Source organism: Ambystoma mexicanum, chromosome 5p, assembly GCF_040938575.1.
Source record: "Ambystoma mexicanum isolate Mex_15411 chromosome 5p, UKY_AmexF1_1, whole genome shotgun sequence".
Taxonomy (NCBI): Eukaryota; Metazoa; Chordata; class Amphibia; order Caudata; family Ambystomatidae; genus Ambystoma; species Ambystoma mexicanum.
Genome location: NC_090930.1, coordinates 952,633,118 through 952,649,669, shown reverse-complemented (window position 1 = coordinate 952,649,669; position 16,552 = coordinate 952,633,118). Strand labels below are relative to the sequence as shown.

The following is a 16,552-nucleotide window of genomic DNA, read 5'->3' as shown; positions in this document are numbered from 1 at the left end:
TAGGAGCCCTCGGCACCGATAGCCATGCTGGATCTAGCCGAGGAACGACTCTTGGAGGTTGCACTTGATGATCCCTTACCCCTCCCCTCCCCCGGGGTAGAAGACGACAAGACTAATCGTCCATCTGAGGACAACCTGGTAGGGTCCCTGGAGCCCTCAGCTTGTCAGACGGTAACCTTAGAGGCCTCGGGCCTGCCAGAATCTGAATGCAAGGAATCCCAATCCATGGGAACCCCAAGCAAGGAGACTCTGCGCTGTGGAGATGTGCTGAACAGAGGTCCTACCTTGTCTTGATGAGGTCCCAGAGACAAAGTCATTAAGGTGGAGAGAGGGGGAGGCTGGGGGGAGAAGTGTGGAAAATCTCCCTCCACCATGACAATCTATTCAATGGCCTGTGACGAGAACCCTGCAGGCTGCACACGAGTCCCAGCAGTGGACAGCCCCCAAACACCCAAGACAGAGTGCCTGGGGGTCCCAGGCCAGGAATGAGCACTCGCAAGAGGCACACATCATGATTCCACCCTGTGGCCAACATGCACCAGGGAGGTGAGGCACTGAAGGGAAGTGAAATAAAAAATGAAAAAAAACAGCAAACGGAAAGCTAAAAACAGTCTCTGTGCTGGCTACCAGGTACGACAGTTCGTGCAGAAAATAAGACCGGTGAGGCGCTGGAGGGCGGGCTGAGGCTCCACTTCATGCTTAATTTAAAAGGGAAGCTCATTTTTCACTGCCAAAAGTTCTGGTACAGTCACCAAGTTGGGGGACACCCACAAGGATGGAGTAAAGGACAGTCGAGTATAATGAATACCACTAGATTAATTTACACAAGTCAGACAAGCTACAAACAATCTGAAAACATGCAACAGTAAGGCTGCCAGCGTGTTGCACTAGTGACCCAGATACTGAACTTCTCCAAAGGTTACAGGAACCCCAAGAAGACAAACTACTGTTGCTAACGTTTGTGCCAAACAAGGTATTGGACACATCAGGCACTACCAAAGACTTCAAAATTGCACAATCATTCGTTTTTGTTCTAGTTTTGAATAGGGCACAGAGTGTGGCAACAGGTTATCAACAGTTTTTACATTGGTCAGTGATGACTGAGTTTTAAGGTTGCTCTAATATCAATTAAAGGTGGGTGAGGAAACGGATTAAGGTTTTCGCAGGTTTGAATAGTTTCAAGCAAAATAATGTGGCACTTAACTCGAATCAGGACTTCCCTTCACACATCTGTATGGAATATCTGGATTAGATGTGGGAGGCTGTTGCTCTACCTTCCTGGCAACAACACAGGTTGTGTTTCTTCGAGACTTTTCTCCACCATTTTGCAGGCAACAGATTTCAGATTCTTGATGTCCAAGGAAAAGGCATCGCGTAGGGGTAAGGTAGCCGTTCTAGTCATCTCTCAAGACCAAAACAGCCCTGGTAAGCCCTCTAGTAGGAAAGCTCCTTATACAGGGCATAAAAGGTGTATGGCTCTTGTTAAGGGGCTCATGTGTGCCATCAGAGAACTTTGTGTTCCTGGAAGAATTCTACTTAATATTCAGAACACCAATGCTGTGAATGTATAGGAAATGCATGTTTTGTCTACACAAGACAGCAGTCGCAAACGCACCAGCACAATTGTCTGCCAAGGGCACTCTTGTAGAGGAGCAGTTTGCACCAATAGTGAAGGGATGGCAGTAGTCCTTCAAAGGTAGAGAGGGGTAGCAGCACATTGGGCGTGGGGGGCCGAGGAGGAGCATTAGCACAGACGGAAGGTGGTGAAGTCAAAGAGGAAAGAGGGGGTGAAGAGTAACAGGTGTGGCAAAACATTGAGGCAAAAGCAGTAGAAAGATGGAAGAGGCGGTGAAGACCAAAGGGGACGAGTTGAGCTGCCCAAAGAAAATGCAGCAAAATGGGGCTGTGCTGGACCAGGCCCACTTGAGAAACTCCTAACTGTTGAGCTGTACCACCCATATAGGACAGACCGCATCAAATTGAGTGGAACATAATTCTCAGGGCTCAAAAAAAGATCTTAAGTGTAGATGACCCAATGAACTACAGGTGGTGTGGTTGGGCTGAGAATTGAGAAATTGACACCTTGAATTAAAGCCAATGACAACAGCTGAGCGTGCAGAATCTTAAACCTCAAAGATAGACTTGTTTTTCGTAAGGAGTTTCAGGGAGCGAGGGGACTTTCACAGACTGGTTTTCACATTCCTCACAAAGCGCTCATTTAAAACTAAATTCCTGGTCTTTGTCAAAAACATTTTGAATCAAAACTGCTTTGAGTGATAGTTTACCATTTGGATGGAACTGAGTTTTTTCATTTTCATGAACTGAAAAGACATCCAGAGAACTTAAAGCTGGAGAAAGCCCTTGCCCAGTGGTAAAGTGGTCAGGAGATTGTCCACTTAGTGCAGAATTGTCATAGCTAGCTTATATTATATCAATTCAAATAAAAGAGAAATGCAGGCCGCTCTCCACCTCCCTGCGAAGAAAGATCATGAAGGTAGGCAAAAGCAGGGAGAAGATTACCCTGATCCATGCACAGTGGACGCCTTAACTGCTTCGGTTCCTGTTCTTCCGGTAAAACATTATGTAAACAATTGGCATTTGACAGACTTGAGAAGAATGGTGATTTCAGAACATAAATATGGATAATTACTAGCAAAGAATTTAGAAAACTGGTATAAATGGCATAATTGCAATTATCAGGCAAGCTTCAATTACAGAAGGGAAGTTCACCATCACAAAACTATGTCAATAGTTTCAAACATGAACCTTAAGGGATGGGTTAACATGTGGGTTTATTGTCTCAATCAGGTCTCCTAAAGCCACTTATCTCTCATTTAGCCCTTATGTTGAGGTTACCAGTGGCCGTTAAATGTCCCAGGGCTCCTACTGGCCACTGGTACTTAGGCTAACGTGACAAACATGCATCGTTGAGTTGAACAACTCTGATGCTTTAGTCTTGAGAAAATCTAAGATGCACTGGATTCATCTGGACTTTTGACTGGTTTGCCAAGCTCATCTCAGAGGGAAAGTCCTCTGATGCAACACCCCAGAAGATACCATTTTTGGACAGAACTTTCTAGTCTTCAACATATTACACAAGGACATTCATTTTTAAAGGCATCAAAAAAGGTTGACCAAAATATGAAGCATTGGCAGACCAAAAACTTGTTTTTACCTGCAAGAGTTGAGATGGTGGAATACTGCCATTGGTCTGCTGACACCAAGTCACCATTTGTTCTGGAAAAAAGTTCTAAGAAAAATATAAAAATTGCAATCTTAATACCAGCTCTTTATTCAGCGTGCAAGAAAAACCTAGAATACACTTGAGCAAGTGAATGCTAGTGCATTTAGCTAGTGGCAATACAGCTATATTGGCAACATAAGCAAGAACACCCCCTCTTACAGTAGCAATACTGGCAATATTGTACACAGCAAAAGAAAGTGTTCGTACAGTTCCAATGCTAGCATGTCAGTAGCAAAGGCCATCTGAAAGTGCTTGGCAACACTTGTGTACTGTTGATGACCTCTATTTCATACCCCTGACCAAAAGCTGCTCATCAACAGGCAATATGTATGCCACTAGTGAAATAGCCAGGCACTGGATTACAAGGGAGTGAGTGGATATTTAGAGAGGACATGGGTAAAGTAGCTAATTTTGGCTCTGTCAGGTAGGAGTGTGTTTGAGACAGACCTTTTTTATGTTGCAAGAAAGATGGATGTGAGATTTGTCATTGGTAGAGGCAAATCCCCCACAGTGGTTTAAAGGTGGTAGATCTTGAGGCAATCCATGTTTGGGGTGGAAAGGGAGTTGCGCAATATATGATCAAAATGGGGAAGCTCAGAGCAAGGATGAATGCCATTCAATGCTTGCTCAATGAGGCCTGGGAGAAGAGGGTTAGGAGAGCGGCTCCAACAGACGAAGAGTGGAGAGAGCCAGGTTCGAAATCAGGTTGGGAGGAGGTGCGTGGAAAAACATTGAGGTGCGTAAGGAAGAGCAGAACAGTTCTAGAGTTGGTGTGTGGGGGAGGAGGAAAGGGTTGGTTCTAAATTAAGGCCATGGAGTGGTTGGGTCAAAAAGGAGTTCATTCAATTTGGTGGGGGATATTGAAGTTCACCAAGCGTGTGATGGTAACCACTCTGCAAAATCATACCATATGTGCTTCAACATAACAAATGCACCTCAGCTAATGCTTGCACATCAAGCCGTATGCCTGAACATAGGCACTATGCACATATCCTCATGCTTAACCTCAAGACCCAAGTTGAGGGGGACTGCACACCCGTCTGACCCCACCCTCAGTCTCACAACAGGTAAGCCCAAACAGGACCAAACTAAAGAAAACCATTATTCCTAATGTGCTTTTTAACATGCAAATTATAAGTTACTCACCGTGGGGACTAACATACTCTTAGTCCATAGTCCCCCCCCTTTCCTCCATACTGCATGGGCGTCCCTCATGAGGGACGGGAGACAACCTTTTTCACCAGAAAAATCTTCTTTCCCTCTAAATTTAGAAGCGCGGCAGTGGGAGCATGTGCTGCCCTGACTCTGCCCTCCGGTGCCACACCTCAGTCCCCAAAAACACGTTGACAATAGATTTATCATTGCCTAATGAAACCAGATTAGGAGGGGGAGGTGGGAGGATGGTGGGACGTATGGAGGAAAGGGGACTAAGTACATTAGTCACTAGGGTGAGTAACTTATAATTACTCTTACGTCCCGTCCCCTTTCCTCCATACTGCATGGGTAATTACAACTGAATGTAGCCCCAGGGTGGAGAGGAGACCCTCCTTAAGCAAACCGGTTCTGACCTGGAGCCGGCATCCAAACAGTAATGCTTGCAGAAAGCCGATGGAGTGGCCCATGTGGCTGCCCTGCTTATGACCTGCCAGGGGACATGGTGCTGAAAGGCGATGGCCGTTGCCTTGGCCCTGACCGCGGGGGCATGCAGGTTAGCCGGAAGTGGTCTATGCTGGCCCTCGTATGCTTCCTTGATGGCAGAGACTATCCATCGTGAAATGGAGGCCTATGAGGCCCGATAGCCTGGCGCCTCCAAAAGTGATGAAAAGGGCATCTGCTGACTTGCGGTGCCCTTGGTCCTCTCCACGTAGAATTTCAGGGCATGCCTGACATCTAGGCAGTGCAGAATTCTGAGGCTTGTCCTCTGGGTCAGCAAATAATGTGGGAAGGACAATCTCCTCGTTAGAGTGGAAGGCTGATGGCACTTTAGGTAGAAATGTGGGTCTGCAGAACCACCTTATCCTTGTGAAAGGCGACGAAGGCCTGGATCTTGCTGCCCCTGCACGTCGAAGTAAGGCCGACTTGATGGTGACCAGCCCGATGTCCGCGGACACCATAGGCTCAAACTGCTTGTGCACGAGGGTGCCCAAGACTAGGTTCAAATCCCACACGGGGTGTGGCTTCCTGATGGGCGGGTAGAGTCTAGAGAGTCCAGCCAAATGTCTCCTGACAATCTGATTGGAAGAGAAGACCGCTTCCTCTGAATTCCTGTAGGCCCCTATGGCCGAGAGGCATATGCAGCAGGTGTCCACCTGCATGCCAGAGTTGGCGAGGTGCGCCTAGAAACAGTACATCATCCAGTGAACAAGCCAGCAGGTCGATATCCTTGGAGTGGGCCCAATGGCAGAACCTGGTCCATTTACTCTTTTACTGGGCTCTTGTAGCCTTGCTCCTAGCCCCCTGAATGATTTCCAGATTGGCCTGGGATAGGTTGAGGTGGCGGAGTTTCACCTGCCCAGGAACCATGCTGTGAGGTCCAGCTTCTGAGGAGCGGGGTGGACGACCCTGCCCCCCTGCTGTACTGGACCTGTCGAGAGGTGGATTAGAGGGTCCTCCGAGAGGCTAAGCAGCTCCGAGAACCATGGCCTGGCTGGCCACCATGGAATTATCAGAATGATGTTGATCTGGTGAGACTCGAACTTGCAAAGCACTCTGAATCAGTGAAATGGGCGGGAAGGCGTAGGCCGACATGCCGTCCCACTGGAGCCATAAGGCGTCACCCAGGGAGCCTAGGCCCTGCCAAGAAGCGAACTGGGGGCACTTCTTGTTGTGCCTGGTGGTAAAGAGATCCACCCGGGGGAGGCCCCATCTGTGGAAGATCTCCTGTCTAATGAGGTCATTCAGCTGCCACTCGTTAATGTCCACTCGCAACCTGCTGAGCCTGTCTACTTCCAGGTTGGATTACCCCAAGAGGTGGACTGCCGTGAGGAAAATCTTTCTCCAAGGCCCATTCCCACATGTTGACGGCCAGTCTGCACAGGGAAGGGGACCTGGTCCCCCCTTGTTTGTTGAAGTACTACATACTGGTCGAGTTGTCGGTCTGAATGAGGACCACCTTTCCCTTGAGACGTGGGAGGAAGGCCCTGAGCGCTAACCAGATGGCGATCAGTTCCAGCCAATTGATGTGGTATTCTTGTTCTTGACAGGTCCACCTGTTGTGGACCGAGCGATCCTCCAGGGTGGCTCCCCAGCCCTCGAAGGAGTCGTCTTTGGTAATCCTTACCTGTGGGACGGGGGGCGTGAAGAGCTTGCCCATCCGCAGGTTGCAGTCCCTGGACCACCATGTGAGGTTCGGGTGGAGAGAGATTGGGATCTTGATCATTTCGGCCTGCAAGCCCCTCTCCTGGTTCCACGACACTGCAAAGTGGAGTTGAATCCTCATCACAAGTCTTGTGTGAGGGATGGCCAACAGCTAAAAGACCCAGAAGATGCTGGTACCACCAAGCCGAAGTAGCGCTTCGGCTCAGAAAGTGGGACGTGGCTCTGATGGCCTAGATCTTGTCCTCCGAGGGGAAGACTGAGCATGTGTCCCAGATGAGGCCCAGAAAATTTAAAGACTGCATGGGTTGCAGCTGTGACTTCGAGACTGAGCAAAATCCTAGGTCGTGTAGCGTGTTCATCAGTGCATGGGAGGAGTGGTGAACTGCTTGAGATGTAGCCCTGACGAGTGAGTCAGTCTAGGTAGGGGTATATATGGAGGCCCTGAGCCCGGAGGAGGGCTGCCACAGCCTTCATGAGTCTGGTAGAGACTCTGGGGGCCGAGTTGAGGCCAAAAGGGAAGACCTTGTACTGAAAATGGCAGCCCATGATCCTGAACCGGAGGAAAGAACAATGGGGTTGCCAGATCGGGACATGCAGATAAGCGTCCTTCAGACCCAGGGAGCACATCCAGTCTCCCCTGCACAATGTCTCCTCAATAAGGGCTAGCGTAACCATCTTGAATCTCTGAAGAGGTTGAGGGTGGAAAAGTCTGGTACAACTCTCAGGCCAGCCTGGTTCTTCAGAATGGTGAAGATCCTGGAGTAAAAGCCAGAGCCTTGCTGGGGGGCTGGAACTTACTCCACTACCTGGCTCAGGATGAGCGACCAAATCTCTGCCAAAAGAGTTGCTTTCCCAACTTGCGGAGGAGAGGAGGGAGAAGAGGCAGGAATAGGTAGCCCGAGGAGACTACTGACAGGAACCAGGGGTCCGCAAAGTTCTGTCACCAAAAGTGTGCGTGAAGAGCAAACCTGCCCCCCACTGGAGACAAGTGGACCCGGAGGGGTGTGTCAGGACTACTTGCCCTTGGAGGCAGAGAAGGTGGACTGGAAAAAGCCCTTGCCCCCACCCCCCCTTTATGCTTGCGCCGACTTGGGGTCTGCAAGTGTTCCGTCTGCCTAGACCTCTGTTCCTGGAAGCCTCCAGATGAGCGACCCTTATCCAAGCGTTGCTGAAACAGGGAGTACGCTTTGGGCATGGGCTGTGTCAGTATGGATAAAGACAGCCGTCTGAGAGCTGTTTTTTGTCCAGCTCTTCATCCGTGCTGGAGTGAAAGGTCACTGCCCTCGAAGGGCAGATCTAAAATGGATTCCTAGACGTCAGGGTTGAACTTGGTTGCCCTGAGCCAGGCCATCCTTCTCATGTCTGTGGCAATACAGATGGCACATCCAGAGGTATCAATGTGTGCCAGGGTGGACTCCATGATATCCTGAGCCACGAGCTTGGCTTCGGCTAGCCCCGCCTCAAAATGCGATTGGCTGTGGGCCGGGAGTTCCGAGACGAAGTTGGCAATATCCCGCCATAATCTCAGGTTGGCGGCTGCCAGCATGCCATCTGCATTAGCCTGTCGCAGCATTGGAATACAGCTGCTTACGGTAAGCCTCCAAGGTTTTCTCCTCCTTGCCTAACAGCGCCATAGATAATGAAGACGACGATGACTGAGGCTTGGAGTACAGTGCCGCTGCAGCGATCACCGAGGAGTGTGGCTGAGGGTGGGAGAACAAGAGTGTATCCCCCTCCATCTGCACTTGGCGTCCAGGCGGCGGTTGACCGGCTGGACATAGTGGGGTTTGAGCCAACCCTTCTTGGTGAGGGAGACCATGTCTGTCTGCAGTGGAATTCACAATGATCAGAGTGATTTGTAAGTTGGCAAGTCCAGAGCGAACTTAAAACTAAGGCAACATCCAAGGAGTGCGCACCCCGTCGGATGCTTCAGCAAGCCACAGCTTTTTGGAGTGCAGGGGGCAAAAGCCTTAGTCTGATCAAAGTGTCTAAAATAGCTTTTGTATCAACTCTGTTCTTACCACGCCTCGACTATACAAATGCAGAACAAACCCAATGGTTTCTTCTGCTAGAAATATCAACTAGTCCAAGTAAAGTTGTAGATTTGATGCATAAAGGAAAGACATTCTTTCAGAATCTTTGAATGATGGTAAATCAATTGAGGCTACTATTGCAAAGCATTTAGACCTCATGCTATCCGTCTTTCGGTGGGTATTTGGTGTCGGACATGCAGTGAATAACCATTTTGGACCACCTGTGGCCTCATTTGATTATGTAGGTGTAAAATATTCCTTAGGCGATGAAGCAGTTTTTGAAAGTTGGTCATACCTGCATCACTGGAGCCCAGTAAACCTAATCGTAACCCTAAAAATAGTGCGAGTGCAGACCGTGCAGAATTGAAAAGGGGAACATCAAGCATAAGCTGCATTTTACGCTTGTGGCCAACACTTTGATCAGTTCAGTTTTAATTCCAATTCCAGAGTGCTGGTCATCAAATATAGACTATGCGTGAGCCTTGATAAAGTATCACAAAGGGGGACCGATCAAGTTCATATTGACCAAATCGCAGCTAGTTTGGATGGTGAAATGCATTGATTGTCAGCCCTACCGAAAAAAAGGTTAAGCGGGAGACTGTTCAGTAAGAACTTTACAATGATCTCATCAAAAATTCAAACTCGACAGTCAGGTTGCGGAATCCCAGAATAAACGAATTCCTCGTTTCTTTTATCCAGCATTCCCACAAGCGAGACCTTTGGTAGTGGAGGTAGACCCAAGATGATGAAATTGATACAGCAAAGCCTAGCATTTCTAAATGTGTGGCTGCAGTAGTAAAGACAGAATCTTTGAGATTATCAAATCTAGCAGATGTGGCCTGACCGCTCCCAGTCAATGGGTCTACCTGGCTCAATAACTGCTTTCACCAAATGACCAGAACTCCAGCAAGAGTGCACTCAGGTTTAAATGATTAGAGATCATCTTAGGATATTGCACTGCTAAAGAAATTGGGTCAAAAAGACTATTTTCTGTTCTGTAGGAAATAGTTCTTTTGCTTCAAGAGACATGCAACAAATGCTATCCACCTTAACCAACTTTTCTGATTCCAAGAAAGAAAAAAGGGAGGTAGGATTTCAGACAATGTACTGGCTTCCCTGAATACTTAGTACTGTTATTGTGAATAGTGAATACTACCAAATTGTTCAATTGCTAACACATTGTAAAGGTTGTTATAGTTGGAAATTGTTATTGCTCACCACACATCAAGAAAGGTGGGGCCCTTTATTTGAGCTTTAGCAAGTAATTCCAGAATATCAATAGTCCCAGAGGCGATGGTCCTACATTGCTTTTTGATCATATTTCAAAGATCAGTCCTCGCGCGACCTCTCTGCTTCGCGCTTCGTGGTCCACCTCCCGCCCCGCCCTCCGTGCCCCGATTGGTCGTGTGTGCCTTAGGACAAACCGAGGCCCCCTTTGTGCTACGGGCCCCTATGGTGAATAGACCCTCTATTGCTGGCTAATTTTCCTAAATTTGGTGCCCTTTACCCCAAAACCTGTTCCACTGCTCCCCGATATCCCTCCCATGACCTTGCTGCTTCGCGCTTCCATGTAACCTCCCGCCCCACCCACGACCATCTTACCCAGGCCATTACCGACTGTCCCAGGGCAGCCCTCTGCACGAGCAGCCCCATCGGCTAAGGACCCCAAGGTAAAGGGTGGCTCCAATGAGATGGCTCAAGTCCGTATCTGCAGGAGAAGCAGGACACTGGTAGTTGGACATCAAACAGCACCAACCAAAAAGTGTAGCAAAGGTGGGGACTGAAGCAACTACTTCACACCAAACAACCATACCTTTCATACCTACAAGCCCTATAACTGTGATAAAGTTGAACCTAGAAAGTCTGCCAAATAGCTTTAAATGCAGTTTAGCTGAATTTATAAAGTCTGCCTAACATCATCTCTGTGGTATAATTGAAACCAACAGTAGAGTTGAACTTAGAAAGTGTGAATAATATCCTGTGGTATAATTGAACTTTCAAAGTGTGCCTAATCGTGGTATAGTTGAACATAGAACGTGTGAACAATATCATCGTGTGGTATAGTTGAACTTAGAAACTGTGCATAGCTATGGTATAGTGATCTTAGAAGGTGCTAATAACATCCAGTAGTATAGTTGAACTTAAATTGTGCAACTCATCATCCTGTGGTATAGTTGAACCTTAGAAAGTATGCCTAACAGTGGTATAATTGAACTTGGAAAGTACAAATATCATACTGTGCCAAAGTCGAATTTAAAAATTGTGCCCAACTGTAGCATAGTTAATCTTAGCCAAACCATCCCACCCTCCAACACATTCTCAACGCACTCTTTACCCAACTCATTCCAGAAAAACCATCCCATACCAGCCCACCCTCCACCATGCTCTCACCCCATCACATATCCAAACATCAAGCCAGAGGAGCCCGATGGCAAGCCGACCATCCCAAGACCCCTGTTCCTCCCATCCCTAAACCATCATGTCTGCACCCCCAGCACCTCCAACTAATTACCCACCCACCCTCCCAGACACACCTAGCCCCACCACTACCACCCCATCCCCTTTCCTCACATCAACTCCCTCTAACATCCCCCTCCGACCCCATACCTTCCCCTCCCTAAAAACTGCACGTCTTGCCCTGGCAAGAACAGTGGTCGCATCCCTTCACCCTCCGACCCCCTACCCTCTCACACACACACCAACTACAACAAAAACCCCAAAAAGGAAACATAGCTGGTCTCCCTCAATCTCACATTACTCCTCGCCCCTCCTGTCTCGACCCACCACCTCAATCTCCCGATCCCGATCATCACCTCCCTCCTCCCCTTCCTCACCCTGCCTCAAACCCCTCTCCCTTGAATTCTCACCAACTACAGCTAGATCCAATCCCCTACACCCCACGTTCGAATCTCGAATCCCCAGACCCAACTCCGTCTTCCAATCTGGCCAACTTTACACTCCTGTCCAATGACCACCCCCTCCCACATCCACCTCCGACTGCCCGCCTACTCTTCCAGACTACCATCAACCATCCCGCCTCTCACCCCCCCACTCCACCTGCCTCCCCCTAACTCACTCACCCACCCACTCCTCCCAACCACCCCCCCTGCAACCTCCACAACACCCTCCTGTGCCGAAGATGCATCCTTTTTAATACCCGATCTGTAGCAAAAAACAGCCAGCATCTTTGACCTCCTTGCCTCAACAACAACCTGGTTCTCCGACGACTTCACCCCCATCGCCAATGAAGCCTTCCCCCCCAGACTACTCCCTCATCCCACTCAATCGACCCTCTAGAGGAGGAGTAGCGATCGCTTTCAAGTCACACTTCTCCGCCTCAATCATCGACTACCAGACAACCATCCCTTGCTGCAAATCGCTTCTAGTCAAACTATCCCTTCCGCCCCAACGTTCTAATCTTCTACAGACCTCCTGGCTATGACGGACAATTCTCAAGCAACCTCTGCGAATCGATACCCACCATCCAATTAAACCGTCCCACCTTCACTCTTCTAGGAGACTTCAATATCTGGCTAGACATCCCCACCAACCTTATGACCCTCTCGCTGGTCAACTGCTAGATGCGCTTAACCTCTGCCTCCACATAAACAACCCAACTCACTATAAAGGACATACCCTTTAAGCCATCTTTACCTCCCATGACCAGATACATCTAAGCCACCACCGCTCTCTGGTCCGACCACTTCATTGTGCCTTTCAACATTCGCACACCCGACCCCATTCTCGAACCACACACCCTAAATCAATGCAAATGCTGGAAGAAACTACAAATTCTCCCTGACCTAGCAGACACGCTCCTTCAATCTCCTCCCCCAACCACCACACGCAATGAACCCTTAACCACTGACTCCCTTGACTCATGGCTCAATTTCAATGCTGCTCGCCAATCATCCGCTCGACGTGGCCCTTTTGCAAGATGGTTTACACCTGAACTGAAGACTGCAAAACTGTATAATTTCCCTCGAACGCAAGTGGCGGAAGGATAAAAAACCAGAGTAGATCCACTTCGGCCCGGCACCACCGCCACTACCAAAGCCGAAATCTGGAAAGCAAAAAAAGCCCACTATAACTCAAATTCTCAACCGTGAAAACCTCAGCAAGGAACTCCACAAAATCTCTTAATTCACCAAACCAACCTGTACCACCACCCAATCAAGCCCATCTCAGTCACTCTGCAACTCTCCCCACTTTTACATTACTGCCCTCGAAAGAACAAATTCTCTAAACAAACTGGCTCTCATGCACCCACCACATAATCCACCCACCCAACCCGTCATCACCCCACCTACCAATGCAACTGCAACCCACCCTACTTTAGACTCGTTCAGACCAATATCAACTGACCAATTTCTCAAACTTCTCTCCGCTCGGAAACCATCTGGCTCGTCGACCCCTGCCCAGCCTCAACCCTCAAAGAAATATTTGCATCTACCTGCGCAGTAGAGTATGAGAGAACCATCATAAATGACTCCCTCTGTCAAGCCTCTTCTAAAAAACCTTCCCTCGACCCCAAAAACTACCGCCCCATCTCAAATACCAGGTTCCTTGCTAAACTCATCGATCGAACCGCATACTCCCAACTAAATGCCTTTGTGGAAGCCAACAATCTCCTAGACCCCGCTCAATCAGGCTTCAGACCCTGACATGGAACCAAAATCACTCTGACCTCAATCTGGGATGACCTTAAAAACATTGCAGACTCTGCAGGATGTGCTGCACTGATCTTCTAAACCTATCCGCCGCCTTTGACACAATCAAGGACTCAATTCCTCTCGACCACTTCCACTCCTTAGGAATCTGTGAAAACACTTAAGTGGATAGCATCCTTCCCTCAACAGGAACCAAATAACCCTCCTCTCCTCCTTTGCTTCCACCGACCAGTCAATACCGGAGTTCCACAAGGAGCGTGCCTGTCTGCCCTCCTGTTCAATCTCTATATGTCCACCCTTCCACAAATAATCTGTTCCCATAATATCCTGTGCTATAACTATGCCGACGACACCCAACTAATCCTGAAACTCCTCAACTCAAACCCTAACTGCCAGCCTGACCTCGCTGCCTGCCTCCTTGACATTGATCGCTGGGTGACCACAAACCACCTCTTAAACCCCACCAAAACTGAAATCATGATGTGTGGCAACACCAGGCTTCTACCACACCCTCTACCCTGGCCATCATCCATGGGCAACCCACCAACAACCTCAGTAAGAAACCTTGGATGCACCCTCGACTGACCTAACCCTCTCGCCAAATCAACAACATCTCCAAGTCCTGCCACTACCACCTCAAAATTCTTTGACGCATTTTTCCATACCTCTCCTTTCCCAACAGACTCGCCGCTGTCCAATCTATTGTAATGTCAAGACTAGACTACGCCAACTCCCTCTACCTTGGAGTACAAGCATACCACCTGATTAAACTACAAAGCACAAAACGCTGCAGCCAAATTGCTTCTAGCACTTGGCCCAAGAGATCACAATATTCTCCGGCTCTCAGAAGTCTCCACTGGACGAAGGGTGACCTTTAAATCCTTATGCATCTCCCACCGAGCAATGCATAAAACCGGACCTCAATACCTACAGAACAAACTAAAACCCTAAAACCCACCGCGCACCCTAGGATCAAGCTCTGCCCTCCTCCTAGTGTTACCAAACACCAATTCAGTCAGATTAGGAGGATCATCATGCTCAGCCTTGGCCTCCACTCTGTGGAACGCACTCTCACTCCACATTAGAGACACCGAAGACCTCATGTCTTTCCGCAAACTACTGAAAATGTGGATCTTCCCATAAAGAATCAACGCTTAGGACAAACTGAATAAACAACCACAATAAACTAAAAGCCAAAGTTGTTGAACAAAGATATCAAGCATAGGGACCTGATCGAACAAATTGAAAAACAAACGATAAATGGATAGACTGAGCAAAAACAAATGAAGTGAATGAAACGGACGAAGCGGATGGAATGAACTGAACAAATGGAATAGATGGAATGAATCAAACGGATGGGAAGGATGGAATGGATAGCTGGAATGATGGAGTGGGTCAAATGAAGTGGATGGAGGGGACGAATGAACAGAGCGTAGGGAGTGGATGAAACGGATAGAACGGACAGAGCAAAGGGACTGGATAGAACGGACAGAGCAAAGGGACTGGATAGAACGGACGGAGCAAAGGGACTGGATAGAACGGACGGAGGAAAGGGACTGGATAGAACGGACGGAGGAAAGGGACTGGATAGAACGGACGGAGGAAAGGGACTGGATAGAACGGACGGAGGAAAGGGACTGGATAGAACGGACGGAGCAAAGGGACTGGATAGAACGGACGGAGCAAAGGGACTGGATAGAACGGACGGAGCAAAGGGACTGGATAGAACGGACTGTTGGGCGTCATGACCCAAGTTTGGACTATTATGCTGCAACACTTGCTGCTGTGGGCTTAGGAAATCCAAGAGGGCGGAAAAGCCCACATTTGCGCCAGAATCCTGGAGAACTGTGCAGTTTTGCGCACAACAAAATGGTAGTCTGACCTGCCACCCACCAGTGTGAGCGTGAGGGGCCAGAAGCGCCATGAGCGAAATCAGTGCTAAGGAATATGGTTCTGTAAAAAATCTGTTATTAAGGTCCAAAATAGATGCAATACCGGTGCTCACCACTACCAGAAAGCCGGCGTTTTAAAACCACCAGACACTTGTGTCAAACTGAACAAATGAACCAAACCAGGCCAAAGAAAGACTTACTAAGAGGTGGATACAATGTAAAACTATATTCTGAAATGACTTGAAGGAAGTAATTGTCTAATGTATGTATTGAAAATAGCTGGGGATGTTAGCAGCTTAAGTGAATTTGGGTTTAAAGCCACTAAAATCGAAATGTTTAGAATAAAAGAGTGACCAACTTTTGAGTGTCACATAGGTTGAAATTGTTTAAATGTCATAGTTTTGAACTTAGAATCAGTGTTCTAGCTGCAGGTGTAAAAATTGCAAGTTTGGTTTGAATGTAGAAAACTGGGAACCAAAGTGACATTTGGCTGAAGCCTGGCTTGAAGAGAGTGAATTCTGCCTGGCAACTACCCCCGACAGGAGTTGAAACTTGATCAGCAGCTGTGTTCCCAGGCCTGGCTGCATTCTGCTGCCCCTGCCAAAAGGAGATGGCACCTCTCTGATTGAATTAGGGGAGTGGCACCTGGGGACTGCAGGAAACTAAACAAAGCACTGTCCTTGGCCCAGGCAAACGTTAAATTTGGGGGGGTTGTAAATGGCTTCCTCTTGGAAGGAAACAGTGAGGGGCACTGCATCTGTGATCAAGCTGAGCTTGGGGGAAGTGGATAAACCAGAAATTCCACCATGTGCTTTGGAAAACCACACCCCTCAGAGCCAGAGCATAATTTTAAAAAAGATGGATAATTCATAGTGCGGACTTGTAAACATTATATAAATATCGTTCTTGTGATTTTTCTGTGCACATTTTAAGAGGTGTTAGAACTCTGTACCATGTTCTGAGGCAAAACCCCATGAATTATGGAGATTGCAGACACGGGGTTCACACTAGAAAAATGAAAAGTTACTGGAATATGTGTAGAAAGGCGGTGTACATGTGCCATTTTTGCTAAAGTCCGATATTGGTAAAACAACTAAAAATGAAAATAAGTTGTCATTTTTGAATGCAAGCTCTTAGAAACATCAGTGTTGGAACAGAATGTACCATAAGTAATCTAATATGTACATGTAATGTCAACCACTTGTGCGTTTGGGAAATATGTTTAGTTATGAGAATGATTTTCTAAAGCAAAAGCAAAGGGGCGTTTCTTCAATAGGTTGTAAATGGCAGCATCGCCCTGACTCAAAACTCAGTTCCCCCAATAAAGGGAGAGGAGGAGGAACTGGCCAATGATAAGTTGAGAGGGTTGGGCATGCAGAATGAGCCAACCCACCC

At 48.0% G+C, this 16,552-nt stretch overlaps 1 protein-coding gene across 5 annotated transcripts in view; it reads right to left on the bottom strand.

Annotated features, from left to right (window-relative positions):
• The window catches only part of GRB10 (growth factor receptor bound protein 10), an 848,605-nt gene that overhangs the window by 114,252 nt on the left and 717,801 nt on the right, over positions 1-16,552 (bottom strand). For all 5 annotated transcript variants that reach the window (XM_069613407.1, XM_069613409.1, XM_069613406.1 and 2 more), the window contains one exon: positions 3,176-3,250. In XM_069613407.1, coding sequence (XP_069469508.1) covers positions 3,176-3,250 — 75 coding nt within the window. The remainder of the gene's footprint in view (positions 1-3,175; positions 3,251-16,552) is intronic.